The sequence below is a fragment of the Gymnoscopelus braueri genome (genome assembly GCF_963280865.1).
Source record: "Gymnoscopelus braueri genome assembly, chromosome: 8".
NCBI classification, from domain to species: domain Eukaryota; kingdom Metazoa; phylum Chordata; class Actinopteri; order Myctophiformes; family Myctophidae; genus Gymnoscopelus; species Gymnoscopelus braueri.
Genome location: NC_137609.1, coordinates 53,083,514 through 53,106,774, shown reverse-complemented (window position 1 = coordinate 53,106,774; position 23,261 = coordinate 53,083,514). Strand labels below are relative to the sequence as shown.

At 41.6% G+C, this 23,261-nt stretch overlaps 1 protein-coding gene across 4 annotated transcripts in view; it reads left to right on the top strand.

Annotated features, from left to right (window-relative positions):
- The first annotated feature begins 1,172 nt into the window (after positions 1–1,172).
- Positions 1,173–23,261, top strand: part of LOC308091057 (uncharacterized protein) — a 56,270-nt gene continuing 34,181 nt past the window's right edge. For all 4 annotated transcript variants that reach the window (XM_080436362.1, XM_080436361.1, XM_080436360.1 and 1 more), the window contains exons 1-8: positions 1,173–1,274; positions 2,700–2,801; positions 2,954–3,056; positions 3,872–3,935; positions 4,482–4,534; positions 5,857–5,936; positions 9,336–9,479; positions 15,986–16,108. In XM_080436362.1, the coding sequence (XP_080292488.1) occupies positions 1,264–1,274; positions 2,700–2,801; positions 2,954–3,056; positions 3,872–3,935; positions 4,482–4,534; positions 5,857–5,936; positions 9,336–9,479; positions 15,986–16,108 (680 nt within the window). In that variant the 5' untranslated portion in view covers positions 1,173–1,263. The remainder of the gene's footprint in view (positions 1,275–2,699; positions 2,802–2,953; positions 3,057–3,871; positions 3,936–4,481; positions 4,535–5,856; positions 5,937–9,335; positions 9,480–15,985; positions 16,109–23,261) is intronic.

The window sequence follows — 23,261 nt, the reverse complement described above, 5'->3', positions numbered from 1 at the left end:
GACAGAGATTACATTTTGTGTGCAACTTTGCATGTTTAGAATTAACCATTAAAACCTTTTGCCATTTCACCAACTATAAGTCCGTTCTCTCACAAATTGTAAATGGCCCCTGTAAAAAGTTACACGTCTAAGCTTATCACAGGAAATGACCTGGTGGGCCTGTGGCACCCAGGGGACCCTGGCGGGGCCCTTCGGGGCTGCATGGGGCCCCTGGTGTGACTATTGTCATGGCAGACCCCTGACCAGTGGCGGGAGAAGTACTCACATTTTGTACTTAAGTTAAAGTACCAATACCACAATGCAGAAATACTCTGTTACAAATAAAAGTCCGGTACTAAAAAAATGTACTTGAGTAAAAGTACAAAATCTTGTAGATCGGCTGTAAGGGTCCATTTGGTTCCATTTGTACACTCACTCTCAGAGTTACAGACCTGTAGTGTAGACAGGCAGGCAGACAGACAGACAGGTATGCAGGCAGGCAGAGGGGGTATGATTAGGACCTGTTGGAACAAGACTCTACTGTACCTGGTTGAAGTTACCTTAGAAATACACACGCACACGCGCGCGCGCGCGCACACACACACACACACACACACACACACACACACACACACACACACACACACACACACACACACACACACACACACACACACACACACACACACACACACACACACACACACACACACACACACACACACACAAATGTTAGAGTGTTAACACACAGTCGACCATTTTGACACGATAACAACACAGAACTGAACTGGACTCCATTTAGTTAGATACGTAGGATTAAAGTATAAAGATGGATGTCCGGTAAGTGATTTTAACGTTTTTTTTGTTGCTAGTATAGTATACTGTCATTTGAACCGTGTCACAACTACACTGTATACTAGAAGCACTTGGTATGACAGAAGGGCAGATAGACAGACAGACAGACAAACAGACAGACAGGCAGGCAGGCAGGCAGCCAGGCAGGCAGGTATGCAGGTATGCAGGCAGGCAGAGGGGTATGATTAGGACCTGTTGGAACAAGACTCTACCTGGTTGAAGTTACGTATTAGAAACACACACACACACACACACACACACACACACACACACACACACACACACACACACACACACACACACACACACACACACACACACACACATAAATGTTAGAGCGTTGACACACAGTCGACCGTTTTGACGCGACAACAACACAGAACTGAACTGGACTCATTTAGTTTTCATACGTAGGATTAAACCATAAAGATGGATGTCCGGTAAGTGATTTTAAAGTGTTTTTTTGTTGCTAGTATAGTATACTGTCATTTGAACCCTGTTCAAATGACAGTATTGAACTACACTGTATACTAGAAGCACTTGGTATGACAGAAGGGCAGACAGACAGACAGTTTATATAGGGTAAGCGATGTATGACTTATTCTATGTTCTTAAAGATAATGTAATGTGTTTTATAACTTATTCTATATTGTAAAAGCTAATTTAATGTGTTTTATAACGTATTCTTCTATGTTGTAAAAGTTAATTTAATGTGTTCTATAACTTATTCTATGTTGTTAAAAGTTAATGTTGTTTAAGTGTGTTGTAACTTACTAGAAACCTTCAGTATATTGTTTACAAAAGTTTGTCTAAACTTAACAAACAATGGACAGTTTTTACTTTTGCTTTCTACTCATTACGCCGCCCCTGTCTGTCTGCCTGTCTGTCTGTCTGTCTGTCTGTCTGTCTGTCTGTCTGTCTGTCTGTCTGTCTGTCTGTCTCTATGTAGCCTATCTATCACTCCGTCTCTGTCTCCCTCCTCCCTCCCTCCCTCCCTCCCTCCCTCTCTCTCTCCCTCTGTGTGTCTGTGTGTGTGTGTGTGTGTGTGTGTGTGTGTGTGTGTGTGTGTGTGTGTGTGTGTGTGTGTGTGTGTGTGTGTGTGTGTGTGTGTGTGTGTGTGTGTGTGTGTGTGTGTGTGTGTGTGTACTCCAAGCCACTTCGCCAAAAAATAGTAGATCTACAAGCCCACAACCCGTGGCAGCGCATTATGAGCTTATAGATCTACTATTTTCTCAGAATGTTCACCGCCAGAATAGGGATGATAGGGTTCAAACGGTTAATGTAAAGAGGAAAAAAAAGCATTTCCTGTTTTCTGATCTATTTCATTGACTGTATCTGTAAACAACTATATATATATATATATATATATATATATATATATATATATATATATATATATATATACATACATACATACATACATATATATATATATATATATATATATATATATATATATATATATATATATATATATATATATATATATATATATATATATATATATATATATATATATATACATATATATATATATATATATATACATACATACATACATATATATATGTATATATATATATATATATATATATATATATATATATATATATATATATATATATATATACTGTATATATATATACATATATATATCATGATCATTATTGATTATTGTTATTATTGTTTGTGTGTTTGGGTGGGAGAGCTGGGGGCTACCACATAAAAACATACTGTCATCTTTCTACCTGTACAGTTACAGATTTCTTAGAATATTATGACATAATGTTATAATATGTGTTCCTCATTGTTCCTCCCTCCTCGTTCTATATGTCTTTGTCATTCTATCATTATCTTTCTCTCAGGTGGGACTCCATCACATCCCTCCCTCTCTCTGCAGCAGACATGAGGAAGTCTTGGCATAAAGACATCACACAGGACCACCGTGACTTCAGGGTCTGCTTGCTGTGAGTGTTCAGCACACAGAAAGCAGAACCAATACAATTTGTTCAGTTCTCACCATCTTCTTGACCCCAGACCAGCTGAACAATTATCACTTATTGAATGATGAGTTGATGTCTGACTTTGTCTCTTTCATTCTCTATGTGTTGGTGAGCAGTGTAGAGGACATGTCAACAGGTGACCCAGCTGAGGACATCAAAGACCTGGTGACGGATGCTCAGAACATAGAGAGGAACATTTATGAGTCAGCTAACGGCAAGGTAAGAATCTAATATTCTCTCCATGATATATATTGTTCTAATGACTACATGAACTACAATGTAGCGAGTAACGAATGTCTAACATTTAACTTCATTCAGTGACAAAAATGAATGAAAAAGAATTAACAATAAATGAACTGTAAAAATAATGATTCCAGGTAACCACATGAACCCTAGCGTCCTTATTCTGAGGTGAACATTCAACAAAAGTAGCTCATAATGTGAGCTTTTAGATCAGCTATTTTCGGTGAACAAATTTGGTGTTAAGAGAATAAAGCATTGGGCCTAGTACAGAGCCCCGGGGGACACCGTTCAACTATGTATAAAGGGTTAATTTGATTATCATTGTTGTCAGCAGAAACCCCCATGTTCATACATATTAATGCTGTTTTCCATCATACAAGAGTGTCACTCAAAAATAATGAAAATAGCAGATATACAAGCTCACAACGTGTTGCAATTATGTGACACATTGTGAGCTTGCAGCTTTATGAACCATTTAAACCCTATATACTTACAACGGGTCCCTCAGGGGTCTATTTTTGGTCCCTTCACTTTTTCCCTCAGCAGCTCTAATAGCAGCTCTACAAGCTCATTGTATGAGCTTGTAGAGCTACTATTTTCACTTAATGTTTGCCCCAGAATAGGGAACCTATTGTTCATGTGGTTAGCAGTGTTCTACTTACATTAAACTGTTCAATTGTACCTGGTGAGGTCATGATCTGTCTGTCTTTTATTGTGGAAGTAAAAGTTAATTCCAACCAATGTTAATGATGTAGCTTGACTCTCATTGTCTGTTGATGTGTGAAATACAGGAGGAATATAGGAAACTGATGGAAGAGAAGAGGTCTGAGCTGGAGAAGAGGTGGAAGAGTAGGGGTAAGATTCTAGCCACACACACACACACACACACACACACACACACACACACACACACACACACACACACACACACACACACACACACACACACACACACACACACACACGCACGCACGCACACACAATTATGGGGACTTGTTCACCAGGGCCCCCTTCCTTTCTCCCCTCTACACCAAATCTATTTCCTGAAAATAGCAGATCTACTTATTGTTGTGACACGTTGTACTGTAACTTGTAGATTGTCTATTTTCGCCAGATGTTCACAGATTTTTGCAGAATGTTATTATGAGCTGCCCACAAAAAGTTAATCTAGGGTTGATGTGGTTAAACTAACATGTTCACACTGTGTCCATGTAACTCTTACTTCATACTGAAGGGGGAGGGGCCACCTCCAAGTATGATGTAAGAACAAAATGGCCGCTGTGTGAATATGGTTAATTAAGTTACAGTGATATTTATGTACAGTCATAAAACAATGTATCAGACCTCATGTCTTTTATACTCATCATGTGTAATGAATATTTGTTTGTTGTTTTTCTGTAGAGATGAAGTCCATGAGTCGGAGATCAACACCTTCCCTTCCTCTTGGTGACAAGGTTATTATAGTTTGGCATTCAGCATTTGATTTTCATTTTTGTTTTGACTTGTCTTTTTCCTTTTCTTTTTTCAATTTGAGTTTATTTTTGATTCACACATACTTACAATACAATGCAGTACATATGGAGTTTCCAGATGTTTTCAACAGACAGACAGACAGACAGACAGACAGACAGACAGACAAACAAACCTAGCATAACATATACAGAGGTTCACGTTATCTCCTCCAGCTCCCCTCTGAACACCCTGACCAACCAGTAGGACCACAGTACACATGGAGATTAACTGTGAATGACTATAATACAGTCATCGTTAATCTCCACAACTATTACAGTACATGTGAAGACCAATAGTTCCTCTCAGCTCCTTGGTTCTATTCTCAACCAATCACATACTCACTTCATAATAGAGCAACCTATTTAAATGGGGAAGTTGCATTGCTCATCCCTTGCTTGCCTTTTGCTGCTTTCCTACTGCTGTGCTGCTGATGCTTTCTGCTGCTTTAAAACTTCTGTTCACCCTCCACCACCCCAGCTACCACCTGTCGTTTTACTTTTATGTACTGGGTGATTCTGAGTCCCTATTGGTAGGAAAATGTAATGTGCTTTCTCAGAGTACCTAAAATCTGATCCAATTCATCGCCAAACCAAAATAAATATATTGCTCATTTCATATTGAATACAAATATTATATCTGTATGAGTTATCCTGACAGAAGTATCCTCGGAGCTTCATTAACAATTTAACCCCATTTACTTACAGGGATAGTTTTTTCCTATGGATTACACGCCCCATGGAGACTTTAATTCATGGAGATTTTTTTCCTAAGCCAATAATTCTACGGTAGGAGACTCAAAGTGTCAATTTTGAGTCTCCTACCGGAGACATGAGCATCTTTCCGCCGGTCATCAAATTATTGGCTTAGGAATGCGACAAAAACAAAACAATCTCCATGAATTCAAGGCTTCATGGGGTGTAATTGATAGAAAATAAGTATTTATTTGGGTGAACTATCCCTTAAAATTGAAAAGGGTCCCTCAGGGATCTATTATTGGTCCCTTAGCCTACTCACAATGCGTCATAATGCAACACGTTTGTAAGCAAATTTCCGCAGAATGTTTGCCCCAGGATATGGAAGCTAGGGTTAATGTGGTTAACAGTGTTCTACTTCCATTAAACTGTTCACTTGTAACTAGTGAGGCCCTGACCTGTTTAGTCTTTTATTTTGAAATACAGGAAGTAAAAGTTAATTCCAACCAATGTTAAGGAACAGTCTGTTAACTGCTTGACTCTCTCATTGTCTTTTGATGTGTGAAATACAGTATGAATACTGGAAGCTGATGGATGAGAAGAGGTCTGACTCTGAGCTGAGGAAGAAACATTGGATGAGTATGGGTACTGGGTACGGTATTTAAATACTTAACACTTCTACTCCAGTACAGTGTGATTATTTGACAGCTTTAGTTACTAGTTAGTTTTGCAGACTTACATGATTTCTTTGTTTACCATACAAAAACGCATTAACCCCAATTGACGGAGTCCACCTGAACAACCGTGGCTTGTGTGTAACAGATCAAATCCAATTCACCGTTCACTATAGATAGATAGATACTTTATTGATTCCCGAAGGAAAATGCTGATCCCATAGCTCATACAGGCATACATTAAGGTTAGCTAAAAAACACATCACAAAAAGAGGGGGGCACAGGTTAAACCCCCCCCCCCCTCCTTCATTTTCCTCTTTTGTATATATATATATTTTTATTTTTTTTCTCTCGTCATACCAGTAACCTGAAAACTGATTGTATGACATTCTGTATAGTAGTGTGTATATCTGTCTGCCTCTTATATGACATCCATCATGATTTGTGTGCATGGGGTTCTCATCTTAAACAAGCTTAGTTTCCAGTTTAGTAGACCTTGTATTGTGAATTTGTACTTCCATGTACTGTTATGTACTGTCATGTACTATTCTCATGTCTTTCTAAATAAACTACATCAATCAATCAATGAGAGAAGACAAATATAAAAAAAATTGATGATTGACATTGTCCACATTATTGTGTGTGGATCTCTCCACAACATCCTGGCAGGCCGGAAAAGCAGTCGTAAGGATCTGTTCCGTTCGATGTCCTGCAAGAATGAACGGTTTAAGATCACTTTTGTCCCAACAACAATTAGGCTCTTTAACACCAAGACCAGCTTCTAGGCCTATGAAAGGGACTAATAGTTTTAGTTTTAGTTATTTATGGGTTTATGTGCAATAACAAAGGATTATTATTATAATCGTTTGGAGGTAGTTCCTGTCACTCCATTCACCGAAGGCCTTAGTCAAGTCCCTGTATTCCTCCTCCTGCCCATCCTTAACACGCCACAATGGCTGTATCATCAGAATATTTCTGAATGAAACAGGACTCAGAGTTCGTTGTACTTGAATGCTGACGTGTACAATGTGACCAGGAAGGGAGCCAGGATAGTCCCCTGTGGAGCCCCAGTGTTGCTCAACAGCGTCCCCATATACTATATATTCACCTGTTTCCTAGGCTGTGTGTTTTCCACTTCCTGTCGATTTCATTGGATATCATTGGTCATCTGACCAGTTTCATTGGATTTCATTGGATCAAATCGACAGGAAGTGGAAAACACACAGCCTAGGAAACAGGTGGATACATATACTGTGGTCGTCCTGTCAGGTAGTTTGCAATCCAGCTCACAAAGGAAGGATCCACCCACATCCCATCAAGCTTATCTCTGAGTATGGAGGGTTGGATGGTGTTGAATGCACTTGAGAAATCAAAGAACAAAATCCTCACATAACCACTCGGCTTGTCCAGGTGAGAGATGGAGCACCAATGTGTTCCTGGTATGCAAACGGCAAGGGGTCAAACATGTCATTGACCTGTGGTCTCAGTTTACAGAGAAGCAGCCTCTCCAGGGTCTTCATGATATGTGATGTGAGGGCCACCGGTCTGTAGTCTTTTCGCTCACCCGGCCACTCTACCTTGGGCACCAGCACAAGACATGATGTTTCCCACTGAACCGGGACCCTCTCCCTTTGAAGAATCAGGTTGTAGATCTTCTGTAAGGGCTCCTCTAGTTGGGTTGCACACACCTTGTGCAGTCTCAGACACACACCATCTGGGCCTGCTGCCTTTCCAGGGCGCAGCCTCCCTAACCTCACCCACTGTAATGAACAGTGGAGGTGGTGCAGGTGTGAACAGCTTTGCAGCTGCAGTGATGGAATTGCAGTCCTGTGGTGGAGATGGAGAGGTAGAAGGAGAGGCCACTGCTGAGATGATGGGGGAGTGAGTGGACTGAGCTGTGCCTGATGGCACAGGGCCGGCATTAAACACTGTGCTAAACCTATTATAGAATTGGTTGAACTCATTGGCCTTGTCCACATCCTCCACAGCTGCCAGGCTATTCTTTGCTTGATAGCCCGTAATAGTGCTCATTGCTATATGTGTTCAGTGCTCAGTGCTAGTGATCCAGGGTTTAGTATTGGGGAAGCAGCGTACAGTCCTTGCTGGTACAACATTGTCCCTACATAAATTGATGTAATCAGTAGTACAGTCCACCATCTGATCAATGTCACTCTCCTGTGACTCCAGTAGTACATTCCACTCTGTGCGCCTACCCCATGTGACTATTTTGGTCTCAGACCCCGGGAGCACTCCCCTCTTCTCCTACGGTCATGTTACACCCAATGAGATCCATCACCAGCTCCCCCTACTGCCTGGCTGACTGTATTAACACCATACTGGTGCATACCACATGCAGGCTGTCTGATCCAGATGTCTAAACTTGTTGTTAACTAGTTGTACGAACGCTTGTTTTCTATTGTTGTATTGTTTATTGGATCTTGTTTAGTCGATACACTTAATTGTTTTAGCTCATGCTCATTTGATTTAGCTATTTTGTCTCATCTGTTTAAGGAAATAGGTAGCTGATATATTGCACTTTTACCTTAGCGCTAGGTATACTCTTGGTTGCTTGTTTTTGCAGAAAATGCACTAAAGACTTCTGGTGATTAGTAGTTTTCGTTCCCTACCTATGTTGAATACACTTATTGTAAGTCGCTTTGGATAAAAGCGTCTGCTAAATGACTGTAATGTAATGTAATGTAAACCACTTAGTTGCATCAACCACAATAACCTGGTTGTTATTCAACCACTACCCCCCCCCCCCCCTCCTCACCCCACACACCCACAAGATTACGGCTTCTAAATCCCAGATCCCTCACTCATAAATATCTTATTGTCTCCGCCAGGCCGAAGGCGTGGCAGAGACTATGTTTTGCACCCTGGCCATCCATCCATCTGTCCGTCCGTCCGTCCGTCCGTCCGTCCGTCCGTCCGTCCGTCCGTCCGTCTAGATCTCTAAGTTGTTAATTTTCTATGTTGCATCCTTTTAAATTGTGTTTTGTTTTCCTTGCTTTGTTTAATGTATACATTTTCCGTGCAGCACTTTGTAACTTCTGTTTAGAAACTTCTGCTAGATAATTAAAGTTGTTGTTATTATTATTATTATTATTATTATTATTATTATTACCCTTATTAATATTATTATTATTAATAATAATAATAATCATCATCATCATCATCATCATCATCATCATCATCATCATAATCATAATAATGACTTCGGGTTAAGTTTACATAATGGTAATCTCTAGGTAGAGGAAGTAGAGATTGTTAATCAATCACTGGTGGCTTTGTTTTCTCAGACTGATAAAAGAACCCCCCCCCCTGTATGTATATTTCATATTCAGAATCATGAAGAAACATTTGTTTGATTTCAGAGGACAAGACGGGGGAACAGCAGACTCTAGCTATTTGTCTACGACAACCATAGGATCATCATCATCTGGCTATGGGTCAATGACAAGCATAAGATCATCATACTCTGGCTATGGGTCAAGGTCGAATGAAGAACCAGACGAAATGTAAGATCACTGATCTCTTTGAACTTCAACTGGAAAGACACAAAGAACAAAACCACATTTAAATGATTTAAGATTTGACATGATTCTAACTTCTTCTCTGTTTTACTAGAAAACACAAACATGACTTTAACATGAAAATATTGGACATGAAACAGGTAGTTATTTCATATATGGATCGTAATGTATTCTTATTCACAGAGTTCATTCGTGTGCTCACTGGCAAGCAAGCACACTCACATGGTCCTCACTTCTTTTTTCTTTTTTTTAAAGTAAAAGTAGCAACACCAAAATATAGAAATCCTGTGTTACAAATACAAGTATTGTCATCAAAATATACTTACAGTATCAAAGTAAGGTCGTGTTAATGCATCACATCTTTAAGCGTTGTGGGCATGTAGATCCCCTATTTTCAAACAACCAAAGTATTAAATTGGCCTTAAGTGGTTAATGTATTATTGTACGAATCGGCAAAGTACCTAGTAACTATATTATTGTTGTGGAGTAAAAAATACAACATTTGCCCCTGAGATGTAGTGGGAGTACTAGAAAAATGTGCTCCGTGGAGCACATGTCTCCGCCAGGACAGGTATCTTATTGTGGGCCAGCAATGTTTCCTCGCAATTGGACACTGCTTTCATGATTTGAGGCATTTTGTTCAAAATTGACCAATCTTTGCCAATTAGTTTGGAATATGAAAAAATTTACAGATCTGTCTTGATCACATGACTATAGATAGAGGGCCCTATCTTGCCTTACCCCTTATCCCTAAACTTATTAGCCATATTTTTAAATGTTTTAAAATATAAAAAATAGTTCAACTAGCCGATCTACATCGACACATTGTGAGCTTGTAGATAGGCCAATTGAACTATTTAAAAATGTTTTGCAAAATAGCAAAGAATTGCAAAAAAAACTGGAAACAAATTTCCTAAGAAAATGTAAGTGTGCCTGCAGCTGGCTGGAGACTCAAAATAGTGTCACTACAAAGTACCACCAATACTCCAAATGGCCTGAAATGTGCTCCTAACAGGTTTTTGGGTGGTCCATTTTGGTGGAGTAAAGATTATTTTTTATTTTTTTAATAAAAAAAAATAAACCGAAACCTAAAGAAGGAAAATAAAAAAGCCAACAAATTTAAGCATCTAAAAAAATGTTTTAAAAAAATCTAATAATAAAAATGTAAATAGAAACCATTACTCAAATGGTTTCAAGTGCTTGTTTCACCCACTTCGGGTGGTCTGAGCCAAAAACGGAGTACAATGTATTTGTTCGCAGACCCCCACTTGGGGGGCTAGGCTATGTTTCGGAGCGTTTCGGGCACTTTTCAAAACCGGAAGTGAATTAATCCACTTTTGGGTCTAATGCATTTGTTCGCAGACCCCCAGTTAAGAGGGTTAGGCGAAGATTTGGAGTATTTTGGGCACTTTTTAAAACCGGAAGTGAAAAGATCCACTTTCGGGTACCATTGAGCTCGACACCCCTCAGAGAGTGTGTGGGTGAAGTTTCAAAAAGATAATAACAAAACCAATTTAAAAATATATATATTTAAAAATAAATTATATAAAAAAAAAGTTTGGAAAAACATTTTTTGGAAAAAAAAATCTGAAAAACTAAACGGTAAACAGATTAGGTCCACCCACCAAATTTGGACTCGGTAGCATGCTGCCATCTGGAGTTATAGCTGTTTAAAGGCCAGCCAATAGGAAGACAGGGCGGACCCCTGGGGGTCCCCGGACCCCTCTTTGATAACCAGTTGGACGTTTGGCCAATGAGAGGAGAGGAGAGGACCACAAAGTGTTAAACAGCGCAACCTGCACTCTTAACCGGATCTGTAACCGTTTTTTTAACATGGGTTTGAATGGGGGACTAAAAGGGGGCGTGGCTACATGATTGGGGGTCCCCGGACCCCTCTTTGATAACCAGTTGGATGTGTGGCCAATGAGAGGAGATGAGAGGACCACACAGTGTTAAACAGTGTAACCTGCACTCTAAACCGGATCTGTAAAGTTTTTTTTTAAACATGGGTTTGAATGGGGGACTAAAAAGGTGTGTGGCTACGTGGTTTTGCTGATTACGTCGCCGTGGTAACGCAAAACGGCAAAAAAAGTAATAGCCTGGTTGGCCCGGTCGTTACGCACGTTTTGATGTATACATTGCCAGGGACGTGTAAACCGTGTGGGAGGAGTAGTATTTGGGGCGCCGCGTGCGGCCAAAAGCGCGTGTTTTTTTGTGAATAACGTCGCAATGGTAACGCGTAACGGCAAAAAACTTCCGAGCACACGATTCCCAGCCAAGCCACACGTTTTGATGTATATATTGCCGCGGTAGTGTAAACCGTGCGGCAGTTACGGACGGACAAAGTTTTGTGGCGACAAATAAATAAATAAACTTAAGTATGGCGGAATACAATAAGTGTTTTGCCATTACATGGCAAAACACTTAATTAGGGATGAGGGGCCCAAGACAGGGCCCATAATGGTTTGAGGTGTCCATGAGTGGGGTTCTTAATCCCTAATTTCTCCCCATAGTGCGAAATATGACCACCTCAGCTGGGTCAAGCTGAAAAGTTTCCCCTGTTGGATCATTTAAGGTCTTTATTAAGTGTGCCTGCCATGTAATCAAAGGAAAAACACTTTTTGTAATTCGCCATACTTAATAATAATGTCGCCACAAAACTTCGATTGACCATAACTGCCGCACGGTTTACACTACCCCGGCAAACTATACATCCAAGCGTGCGGCTTGGCTGGGAATGCTGTGCTCGGAAATGTATTGCCGTTACGCGTTACAATGGCGACGTTATTCGCAAAAAACTACGTAAAAACGCCCATTTTGGCCGCACGAGGTGGCCTAAGTGCAACTCCTCCCAGACGGTTGACACGGCCCCGGCAATGTATAGGTACATCAAAACGTGCGGAATGACTGGGACAAGCTGGCTATTACTTTTCTTGCCGTTTCGCGTTACACAATTTCTTAACTCGCTCTTATAACCACGTTTTTCATCGTACCAACACAAAAATCAAACATGTTGTACCTCAATGTCTCAGGCCACTCACAGAAAAAAAAAGGCCATTTCACTTTTACTTTCTGCGATATAGCCATTTGTTCGGACATAGACATCCCTGTTTAAACAGGTCTATGGGGTAAAGATCCGGCTCCACTAGACCACCCCTCCCCTCCCCTCCTCCCCTCCCCTCTCCTCTCCTCTCCTCCAAGTACTTATAAATAATCAAAGGGAGTTTTCAAATTGCGGTCCGGGACCCCCAGCGGATATCGGGCTCTTCCCAGGGGGCCCCAGGTAAATGTTTGCTGACTCTGAGAGTGGAGACACACACACACACACACACACACACACACACACACACACACACACACACACACACACACACACACACACAGTTGCTCTGTGAAACCTTGTTAGCTTGGAGATCGGCTATTCCATCTTTCCTCTCATGTCTCATTGGCCAGCAACCAGTGTTTATCAAAGAGGGTTCCGGGGACCCAGGGGTCACCAAGCCCCGCCCCCTGTAGTGACACTATTTGGGGTCTCCAGCCAGCTGCAGGTACACTTAAAATGTCATAGAAATTGTGTTTCTAGTTATTATTATTATTATCATTATTATTATTATTGTCTCCGCCATGCCGAAAGGCATGGCAAGAGTATGTTTTGCACCCTGTTCGTCCGTCCGTCCGTCCTTCCGTCTGTTTGTGAACAGTTAATCTCCGGCACTGTTGGCCCGGCCACTGCGAAACTGTGCACACACACTCCCTGGATGCCAAAGCCGAACTTCTGCCCCACCTTTTGGCCTGTTATAACGCCACCAGGAGGCCGCTTTTTGCAAAACAAATTTTTTGACAATACTCCTACTGATTTTGTCCAAACATCACGCAAATCGGTACACAGTATCACTATAGTCATTAAACGAAACGGGTCTTTCAGATGTTTCATATTTTATCCTGATTGGCTAAAAATGGCTTCCAAAGCTTGCAGGAGTGCTCAGTTTTTAACAAAATGCTTCAAATCATGAACACAGCATGCAACTTCCGTGAAATTTTGCACACACATTCCCATTATGCCGAGAAAGAAATGCAACTGGAACATTTTCAAATCAGTCTCATGGTGGCGCTATAACAGGCGCTGATCTGTGTTAAACTTTGTAATTTTGTGCATTCCCTACAGGTCAAGGAACAACCTTTGCCCTGCATTTTTCATTCAGTCTTTTATAGCACCACCAGGAGGCCGACTTATGTATAACACATGTTTTACGCTACGTCTAACCAGGGAACCTCCCCCCGTCGGGTGATAAGAAGCGGCTTGCTAGCTCTCATGCACTGAAGGAGGCATGAGCTCGGCTCTAGGCTCTCCCTAGGCTGGCAGAGGGAGTGTAGCGCCCAGGATTACATAGGCAATTGGCACTGGGTGAAACAATGGGTTACAAAATTGTGGGATAAAAATAAAATACGAATAAAAAAGACGGATCTGTTTGATTTTTCATATTCCATCCTGATTGGCTAAGATTCACATCTAAAGTTTGCGGTAATTAAAGGCTTGTTTTGAACAAAATGCTGCAAATCATGTAACGTAGCGTCCGATTGCGGTCAAACTTTGCACGCACATTCACACTATGTTGAGGAACAAATACAACCCTTTCAACATTGGCCTGTTATAGCGCCACCAGCAGCTCTAATTTAGCAAAACACATTTTTGGAACAAATGCCTCAAATCATGAATGCAGCGTCTGAGTGCTGTGCATGGCCTAAGAAGAAATGGCACCATTTTCACATTAACCTATTATAGCGCCGCCAGGAGGCCACCATATCCTACCTGACCTGGCGGAGACCTGTGCGCCAAGGAGCACTTGTTCTAGTTATTATTATTATTATTATTATTATTATTATTATTATTATTGTTACCCTTATTATTATTATTATTATTACCCTTATTATTATTATTATTATTATTATTATTATTATTATTATTTTTATTATTATTACCCTAAACAGCACCATGACCTCCAATACTGACCTTTGAAAACAAAATTCCGGCGCTATGTAGCTTATTTTATATTGAAGGTTTAAAGTTAACTTTAAAGTTAACACCATAGCGACATATTGTCGCTATGGTGACAAAATTAAGCCTAATTGGAATACTACAATCCCTTTGTGTTGTCAAGAAAGATGAAGTAAAACAAATAGCAAACTTTTGTCATGATAATGACAATTTTTTTTTTTTGACAAATGCAATTATTTGTCAAACAGAATGTTTGACAAATAATTGCATGGGCTGCTTTGTCTCAAGTTCAATCTATTCTGTTTCTATGGCTTCTTGCCCGTAGTGCATATTGCATATTGCATTCCTTGGCCCCCATATCGCTGCTTGCAACTATATTTAGTATTGTTATTGTTGTTGTTGTATATTGCATATTGCATTCATTGGCCCCCATATCGCTGCTTGCAACTATATTTAGTATTGTTATTGTTGTTGTTGTAAGTCAAACCAAGCACTATAACTTAGTGACAGATATAGTATTCCTAATATAGTACCATATACCTCACTTCAAAGTTCAAATAAAATGGCCCATTTGGGATAAGAATGTCCTGAATTTAACTGTATTGAAAAGTTAAAATCCAGAGAAAATGATGAATCAAGTACTATGACAGAACCAGAAGTACTACAGGCAATGTAGCTAAAGTAAAATGTTGTACAACTGCTGTGCAATTTTCTCTGCACATAAAATGTGCGTTGAATGTTTTCCATGCACTTCACTGATGGATGTGAGAAAATATTGGGTGTTAGGACGTGAGTGTTGGTCTGTGGAAGGGAGTTTGTAACTTGGTTAACTGTTATTTGAGGATATGCTTGCAAAGTCAGTGTGTCTGCTGTTTAAGCAATCATAGGTATGTAAGTGCAGTATACAGTCATTACGTCTACAGTACGTTCAGACTGGCATCCCAAATCAGATTTTTGGCCTATCCTCTGATAGTCTGAACTGTAAGAAACACATGGAAACAGATTTTTGCAAATCAGTTTTGAATTAGTTGATTTGAAATACAATTTAAATCTTATTTCTAAGGATACGTATGTCTCAGTCTGGACACAATGACACCAATGGCTGATTTACTACTTGCTTCAAGCTTGCTGAAAAAAAGGAGATCTACAAGCTCACAACGTGCCATGTTGCGATGCATACCTTAAGCATTAATTATTCACACCTGTGTCATTACCACAGTGACCAATGCAGATAGATTCATTATGTCTGTATACAAATTGGATCTGATAATTTACAAGTAACAGTGTGGACAGTCAGTCCTAAAGATCGTATTTGAGAAACAAATTGGTTTTGCCTGCAGTCTGAATAAAGCCTTAATGTATAGTAATGTGTGTGTGTGTGTGTGTGTGTGTGTGTGTGTGTGTGTGTGTGTGTGTGTGTGTGTGTGTGTGTGTGTGTGTGTGTGTGTGTGTGTGTGTGTGTGTGTGTGTGTGTGTGTGTGTGTGTGGGGTCCAGGTGGTTACGCTCGGACATGACAAGGCGGAATGCTGAGTCATTACTGAAGTCTCGAGGCATCCATGGCAGTTTCTTGGTCAGACCCAGCCAGACAAAAGTGGGAGACTTTTCTCTGTCTGTCAGGTATCAAACTTACACACACTGTTTCCATATAAACTATAAAGGCCTTTTTTTCCCCTGTAACTGTACTATATCTTAAATTCAAAGTTGTTTAGTTTAGTGTAAGCGACGTGGGTGTGGGTGCAGAATAGACTCAGTTCAACACAGTAATAGGTTCTTCTCAATAACTTTTACTAAAGTCTCTCAGCCAATCAGTACAGTCCAACGTAAACAATGAATGAAAGAATCCCCCGGTCGCTCTCTCTCTCTCTCTCTCTCTCTCTCTCTTCTTCTCTCCTTCCCTCTCTAGCTTTTTCCTACAGCGCCCCCAGCGAAAACTCTCATACTGAACAGTGGTTATTTCTTATAACCTAACAATACTCCATGGCTGCATTTCACTCTTACATACAATACAGTATTTCCAACAGTAGTGGTTTTTTTCCCAGTTAGTAACAGTCTCTCACAGTTCCCCTTGAATTATTGTGTGTGTGTCTTTCTAAACACATCTCACCTGATTGTCAGTGACCACAGGGCTGGTGTCGACGGCTGTCGACGGCTGTCGAAGGACGACGGGACATAGGGTCAGCATTGGCTTGTTTTGTGCCTTGTTTATATTCAATTGTCCAGTCTTAGGGATCTATTTCCAGAGCCCATCTGGCCCTGCGGCCTGTAGGGTCACAATCCAATGGCATCTTTCTCAGGGAGAGAAGGGGTTTGTGATCTGTTAGGATGCGAAAGGGGTGACCTATCAAATATTGGCGAAAATTACGGATGCCCCACACAATAGCCCACAGTTCCCTGTCATATGTGGACCAGCGTTTCTCTGTTTTTGTCAGAATGCGACTGCCATAGCAATAGCATGTTCTCTGTTTGCAGCATCTTTCTGTGACAACACACAACCAATGGCTGTATTGGATGCATCAGTGAAAAGGAGAAACTCCTGTGAAAAATCCGGATAGGAGAGAACGGGTGTGTTGCACAGGGCATGACGTTGGCTTTCAAATGCTCGCTGCTCCACATCAGTCCATAAGAATTCCTTTCCTTTTTGAGTGAGAGCATGAAGGGATTCTGACATTTTAGAGAACTGGTAAATGAAACGCAGATAAGATGAGCAGAGGGAGAAGAATGCTCTAACTTCAGCTGGGTTTGTAGGGACAGGCCAGTCTCTCACTTTCTCAATGTTCTTTGGGTCAGGTTTTATCCCGGCAGCTGAGACAACATGTTCCAGGAACGTCACTTCTTGTTGTGTAAAGCAGCATTTTGAGAGCTTCAATTTCAGGTTAGCGGCTCTGATGCGGTCAAAGACCTCTCTTAAATGCTCGAGATGGACAGAAAAACTGGGGCTATAGACAATAATGTCATCAAGATAAACCAGGCATGTTTTCCACGAGAGATCGAGTAACACCAGCTGCATTAGATGTTGAAAAGTGGGAGGAGCATTTACCAAGCCCATAGGCATCGCACAACACTGATAAAGTCCTCTGCCTGTGGTGAAAGCTGTCTTTGATTTGTCTTGCTCGTGCAGCTGTACTTGCCAGTATCCTGATGAGAGATCCATAGTGCTGAATACTGCGGCGCCCCCGAGAGCATCCAAGGTGTCATCAGTTCTGGGTAATGGGTGTGCATCCTTAACAGTTACTGCATTCAAGCCTCTGTAATCAACACAGAAACGCCATGTTCCCTCCTTTTTCCTGACCATTACCACTGGGGCTGCCCAGGGGCTGTGACTGACCTCTACCAGTCCCTTGTCCAGCATCTCCTACACATGTGACTGAATCACTGTTCGCATTTTGGGGGAAGTGTGATAAGCACGCTTTCTAACTGGAGGGGCATGGTTAGTGTTGATCTTGTGTTTGACAATATCTGTACTGCCAACATCTGTGTTGGTTTTACTGAATACATCATCATAGGACGAGATTCATTTGTGTAATTCAGACTGCTCTGTACTTGTCAAATCACCACACTTAACATCAAAGGGCAGTTTGGCTGGCTGTACTGGGCATGTGGACACCTTACATACAGGGGCTGATTCTAGGATGACCTCAGTGTCATAAACAGGGGTGAACTGTCCTAATTGCATTCCTGAATAAAGCACCATAGGACCATGTGTGGGGTTGATGATGCGTACAACAGTACAGCCATTTTCAGCAGTTGACAGGGTGCGGGCAACTGCTATGCCATCTAACTGAAGTTGGCGGGGTTCAAGACAGCCACTGTAGGCATTTGGCATGCCTGCAGTGATGACAGGGGAAATCAAGGCAACTTTACAAATGAGTTCACTGCATGGGGGAATGGTAGTGTGTTCCATTATTTGGGCTGTACAACTAGCAGGTTCCAGGTTACTGTTCTTGAGAAGGGGCAGGACATCATTACCCAAATAGCACAGCCCCCTCCCCATGTCTAAGATAACACTGTGAGGAGTGAGGAAGTCAAAGCCTAGTATAAATCCTTGACTGACATTCCTTATGACTTGCACTTCTTGTTGCAGTGTGTGTGACCCCAACCTAAAAGTTATGTCCACCATGCCCAATGTATCTAGACTCTGGCCAGTCACAGCTTGCGACATGACAAACTTATTTTTAATGGGCCTTTTTGCCAGGGATGGAATCGACATTTTTGTTTCGTCACTAATAAATGTCTAACATAATGTTCATGTCAGTGCCCTCAACATTTCCATGTACATAGGAGGTGAAGTCTGTACTTATAGCACTTGCCATGGTCTCAGGGTTGGTTGAGGGAATCGTCTTATCAAGGCTGCCAGTGAGGCTGTTGGTACCTGTCAGACCCCCTGCTGGTTAATCCTGCTGACGAGGCCTCTGAGGGGAATATTGGTCTGGGGAGTACTGATGGGAGTGTGAATATCTAGATGGGGAATTGCCATAGCCAGAGCACCATGCATTAGGGCCTCTATCTGGGCTTCTCCCATAAGGTGAGGGGGTTCTTTGGGAACGGACAGGTGGTGCCCTGTCACGATGCCATAGCCATAGATGCCATAGCCAGAGCACCATGCATTAGGGCCTCTATCTGGGCTTCTCCCATAAGGTGAGGGGGTTCTTTGGGAACGGACAGGTGGTGCCCTGTCACGATGGTGCACATCGCTGCGCCCCTCAAGCTGCAATTTCAGTGCACTCAGATCTGCACTCAAACCTTTAACGGTATCAGTGAGGCCCTGGACTGTTCTCCTGAGCTCAATGTCATGTTCACAGACAGAATTCACAAACTGCATTGTACCATTATCTCCAGGAGGGGCGAAATCCCAAAACGGCGGTGGCTGCCGCCGCGCCTCCCGCCACGACCGCCGCCTCCCGCCACGAACGCCACGAACCGTCACTGACCGCCACAACCCGTCACTGACCGCCACTGACAGCCACGACCGCCACTGACCGCCGCCCGCCACGAGCGCCGCCCGCCACGAGCGCCGCCTCCCGCACGAGCGCCGCCACAGTACCTTCCAGTACAAATCACCCGTCCGTGCGTGTGTGTGTCCCTCTTGAGAACACCTAACATTGGTCAAGCAAAGGCGCAGAGGCCAAAGCTAAGAAAGCATACTCATCTACAACAGTAACACAGAAGAGGACTATAGAGTTGAATTGATCCCACAACAAGGCCGAAGTCTTAATACTGTAACAATTGGCCGCCTTGATCAAATACATTATGTAGCACTAGAGAAAACTGACATAGATCAAACACACCAATCAACTGCTGAAACTGTTCAAGACAATGAAGATGAAGAAGACAGACAAGCATTTGAACAAACCAGTCAATTACGACGACTCCCATATGACACATTGCTTCAAGAAGAACATCTTTTAGATGCAGACACTACATATTCAGTCGCCCCTGCAGAACACCAAAAACCACGCGCATTCTACCAAGACGACCCGTTCTACCAAGACGACCCGTGCTATTAAGATAGCACGGGTCTGCTGGCGGAGACTTGTGCTCCGAGGAGCACATTTTCTAGTTTTTTTTATAATTTATTATAATGTAAAACTATATCAAGCCAGAGTTTTCCGTGCGTAATTACGCACGTGGTCTGCTCTTCCCCCCCCCCCCCCCCTCTTTCCCCCCCCCCCCTCTACACCGATAACTTTTTGCCAAAAATAGCCGATCTCCAAGCTCACACTCCACGCATATAGTAAATAAGATGGTTATTATTATTCATATTATTATTATAATGACAAACAGTGAATGTCTGACGGACAGAAAGCCTTCTCGAATGATGCCTCGTTGAAATTATATCAAAACGAAATCAAAGTGAGTGTGCTCCAACGGCCTGGGTCTGTCTGTCTGTCTGTCTGTCTGTCTGTCTGTCTATATCTGTCAAGCTCCTTGCCAAAAATAGCCTATCTACAAGCTCACAACGCCTCGCTGCGAGTGAGCTTGTAGATCGGCTATTTTTGGTGTGAGTGAGTGTGCTCTAACGGCCTGGGTCTGTCTGTCTGTCTGTCTGTCTGTCTGTCTGTCTATATCTGTCAAGCTCCTTGCCAAAAATAGCCTATCTACAAGCTCACAACGCCTCGCTGCGAGTGAGCTTGTAGATCGGCTATTTTTGGTGTGAGTGAGTGTGCTCTAACTGCCTGGGTCTGTCTGTCTGTCTGTCTGTCTGTCTGCCTGTCTGTCTGTCAAAGGTCCGCGGCCGTAACACACACACACACAAATGAGAAACCCCGCTCACCACACGTCCCCTCCAAGGTGAATAAATAATAATTAAAGAATAATACATTATATTAAAATCTATCTATCTATCTATCTATCTATCTATCTATCTATCTATCTATCTATCTATCTATCTATCTATCTATCTATCTATCTATCTATCTATCTATCTATCTTTTGTTTACGTGGTCTGCTCTTTTTGCCAGACCCAAGGGGTCGGGCTTGCATGAGGCTTTGTACCTGTTTCGTCCATACATGGGCATGGTCACTTTGTCCTCCTCCAAAAAAAATCTAACCCCCAAAAAAGTCTGTCCATACATGGGCATAGAAGGGACACACGTCGTGCGAAGCCCGGCCATTCATGGGCATAGACACAGGCTGACACGTCATGTGAAGTCTGGGTCTGGCAGAACCAGGTCTCCTGGTCTTTTTTCCCTCTACACCGATAGCCTTTGCCAAAAATAGCCGATCTACAACCTCACCACTCACGCTGCGAGGCGTTGTGAGTAAATCCTCTAATAGTGACCTCTATTCAATTAAAAACCGGCCCTCTATTAATGACTGGGAGCGCCTTGAAATAAGCAATTAAAAGCCTCCCTTCTAATAGAAGCCGACCCTTCTATTACAATCCTCTTTTTTTCCCTCTTTTTTTTAAGTCTGAAGACTCTCGCCTCGGCTACTATATACGCCTGCCGTCGGTTCAAATCACCGAAGTTATTTTTTGAAGTTATTAAATTTGAAGTTATTAAACCCAGTACATTTTACTAGGTTCCAACTGACACAAAATGTTGATTTATTCATTCTGATCTGTTTGAAAAATAGAAATATAGGCCTCTCTCTTATACATGCCTCCTTTCAATAAAATCCCGGTACCCACTACAGTTGAAACAAATACAAGCCTGGGACACTATGTAGGTTACATAGTCTGCAGAACACAGTATTCCATGCGCTTTCTCACTCCCTCTCTCTCTCCCTCTCTCCTCTCTGGGGTCCACGGCCAAATAAGCTACATATAATTTGTGGGGTTCCTGACAGCATGAAGGTGTCCCCCCCCCCCCCTCCTCTGAATGGAACAACTAACAGCGGTATTTTACACGTGCGTAATTACGCACGTATACATGCATGTTGTAACATAATAATACACAATGTGTACTGTACCTATATAGCTCACTGTAGGCTAACATTCTTGGGGGTCTTCTTAGGGACCCCCAAGCTCCTCCTTAGCGCCACCTATGGAGCGGTTTCAGAAAAGAAAAAAGGAAACTTAAAACAAAGACAGCGGTTTCAGAAAAGAAAAAAGGAAAAAAGGAAACTTAAAAAAAAAGACAGCTGCTGTTGGCATAGGCTATCAGGTCAATTTCGGATACCGCTGTCTCTCTATAGGCTATACCTGCCAACCTCAGACCGTCAGATAAAATGACACTTCTGTTCTGGGGGGGTGGGGGGGATGTTCATCAGTGTGCACGATTATTGTTATGCAGTTATATTTATCGTACTTTGGTGTGAACAGACTTTATAGGTTCGACTCATCTGCCTAAACGTTCAAATTCCAAATATGAATTGCTTACCCCATGGCCAGGGATGTTAAAATTATGTTCGGGCCCTCCAAAGTACTTGTCTCGTCCGTATTGTTCAATAAAAATACTTTAATCCGATCGGTGGCCATTGTCTCATAATGTATATGAGTGCAATACACCTCTCAACCAATGGGGTCACGTATTTGAAAGCACATAGAGAAAATACGGAAGAAATGTCCACCAATCCGATTCAAATGTTTTTTATTGAACAATACAGAAGATACTGGTATTAATGAGTAAACGTCCATAAATGTAACATCCGTGGACATGAGGTCAGCACTTTATTATTTGAAATATGAACGTTTATGTGATTTACGGTCTAAAAAGGGAGACATTGCAAACAACAGGTTGAAGTTCATCCATGACTGTCATGATATGACATTGATGTTTCAGGGCTAAACTCGTTCATGATTAGGCTACGCCGTTCTCAAATAGATTAGCCAAAATAAATAAAATACTGCGGCACTTGGGTATGCACGTTTTATTACTTGCTTGCTTTGATAAGGGCAGTCAATCCACATAATCAAAGCTGTAACGTTATGCGTTATGATCATATCAATCAAATTAGATATTAAAGAAAGGAGACCCACAATCCGTGTATTATGGCCGGTCCAGTAAAGCAGCTGTAGGCCTATGTAATAAAAATGTTTTAAAATGTCCAACATAAAAAATCTTTTGAAATAACAAGATCTACAAGCTAACACAAGCGACGCATTGTGACATTGTAGATTGGATTGATGCCAATGAAAGTTATTAGCAGAACCTTTTTCTTTCTTCGAATTTTTATTATTTTATTTTGTTGACTTCAGAGCCATGTTTTTCGAATGCAAAAATTAAGCTGTAATAAAGTTAATTTTGAAGTTATTAAATGATATTTATTTCCATTAAAAAAAAAATTAACGCAAATTTTATCAAATTCCGGCTTTAATGGACATTTTAAC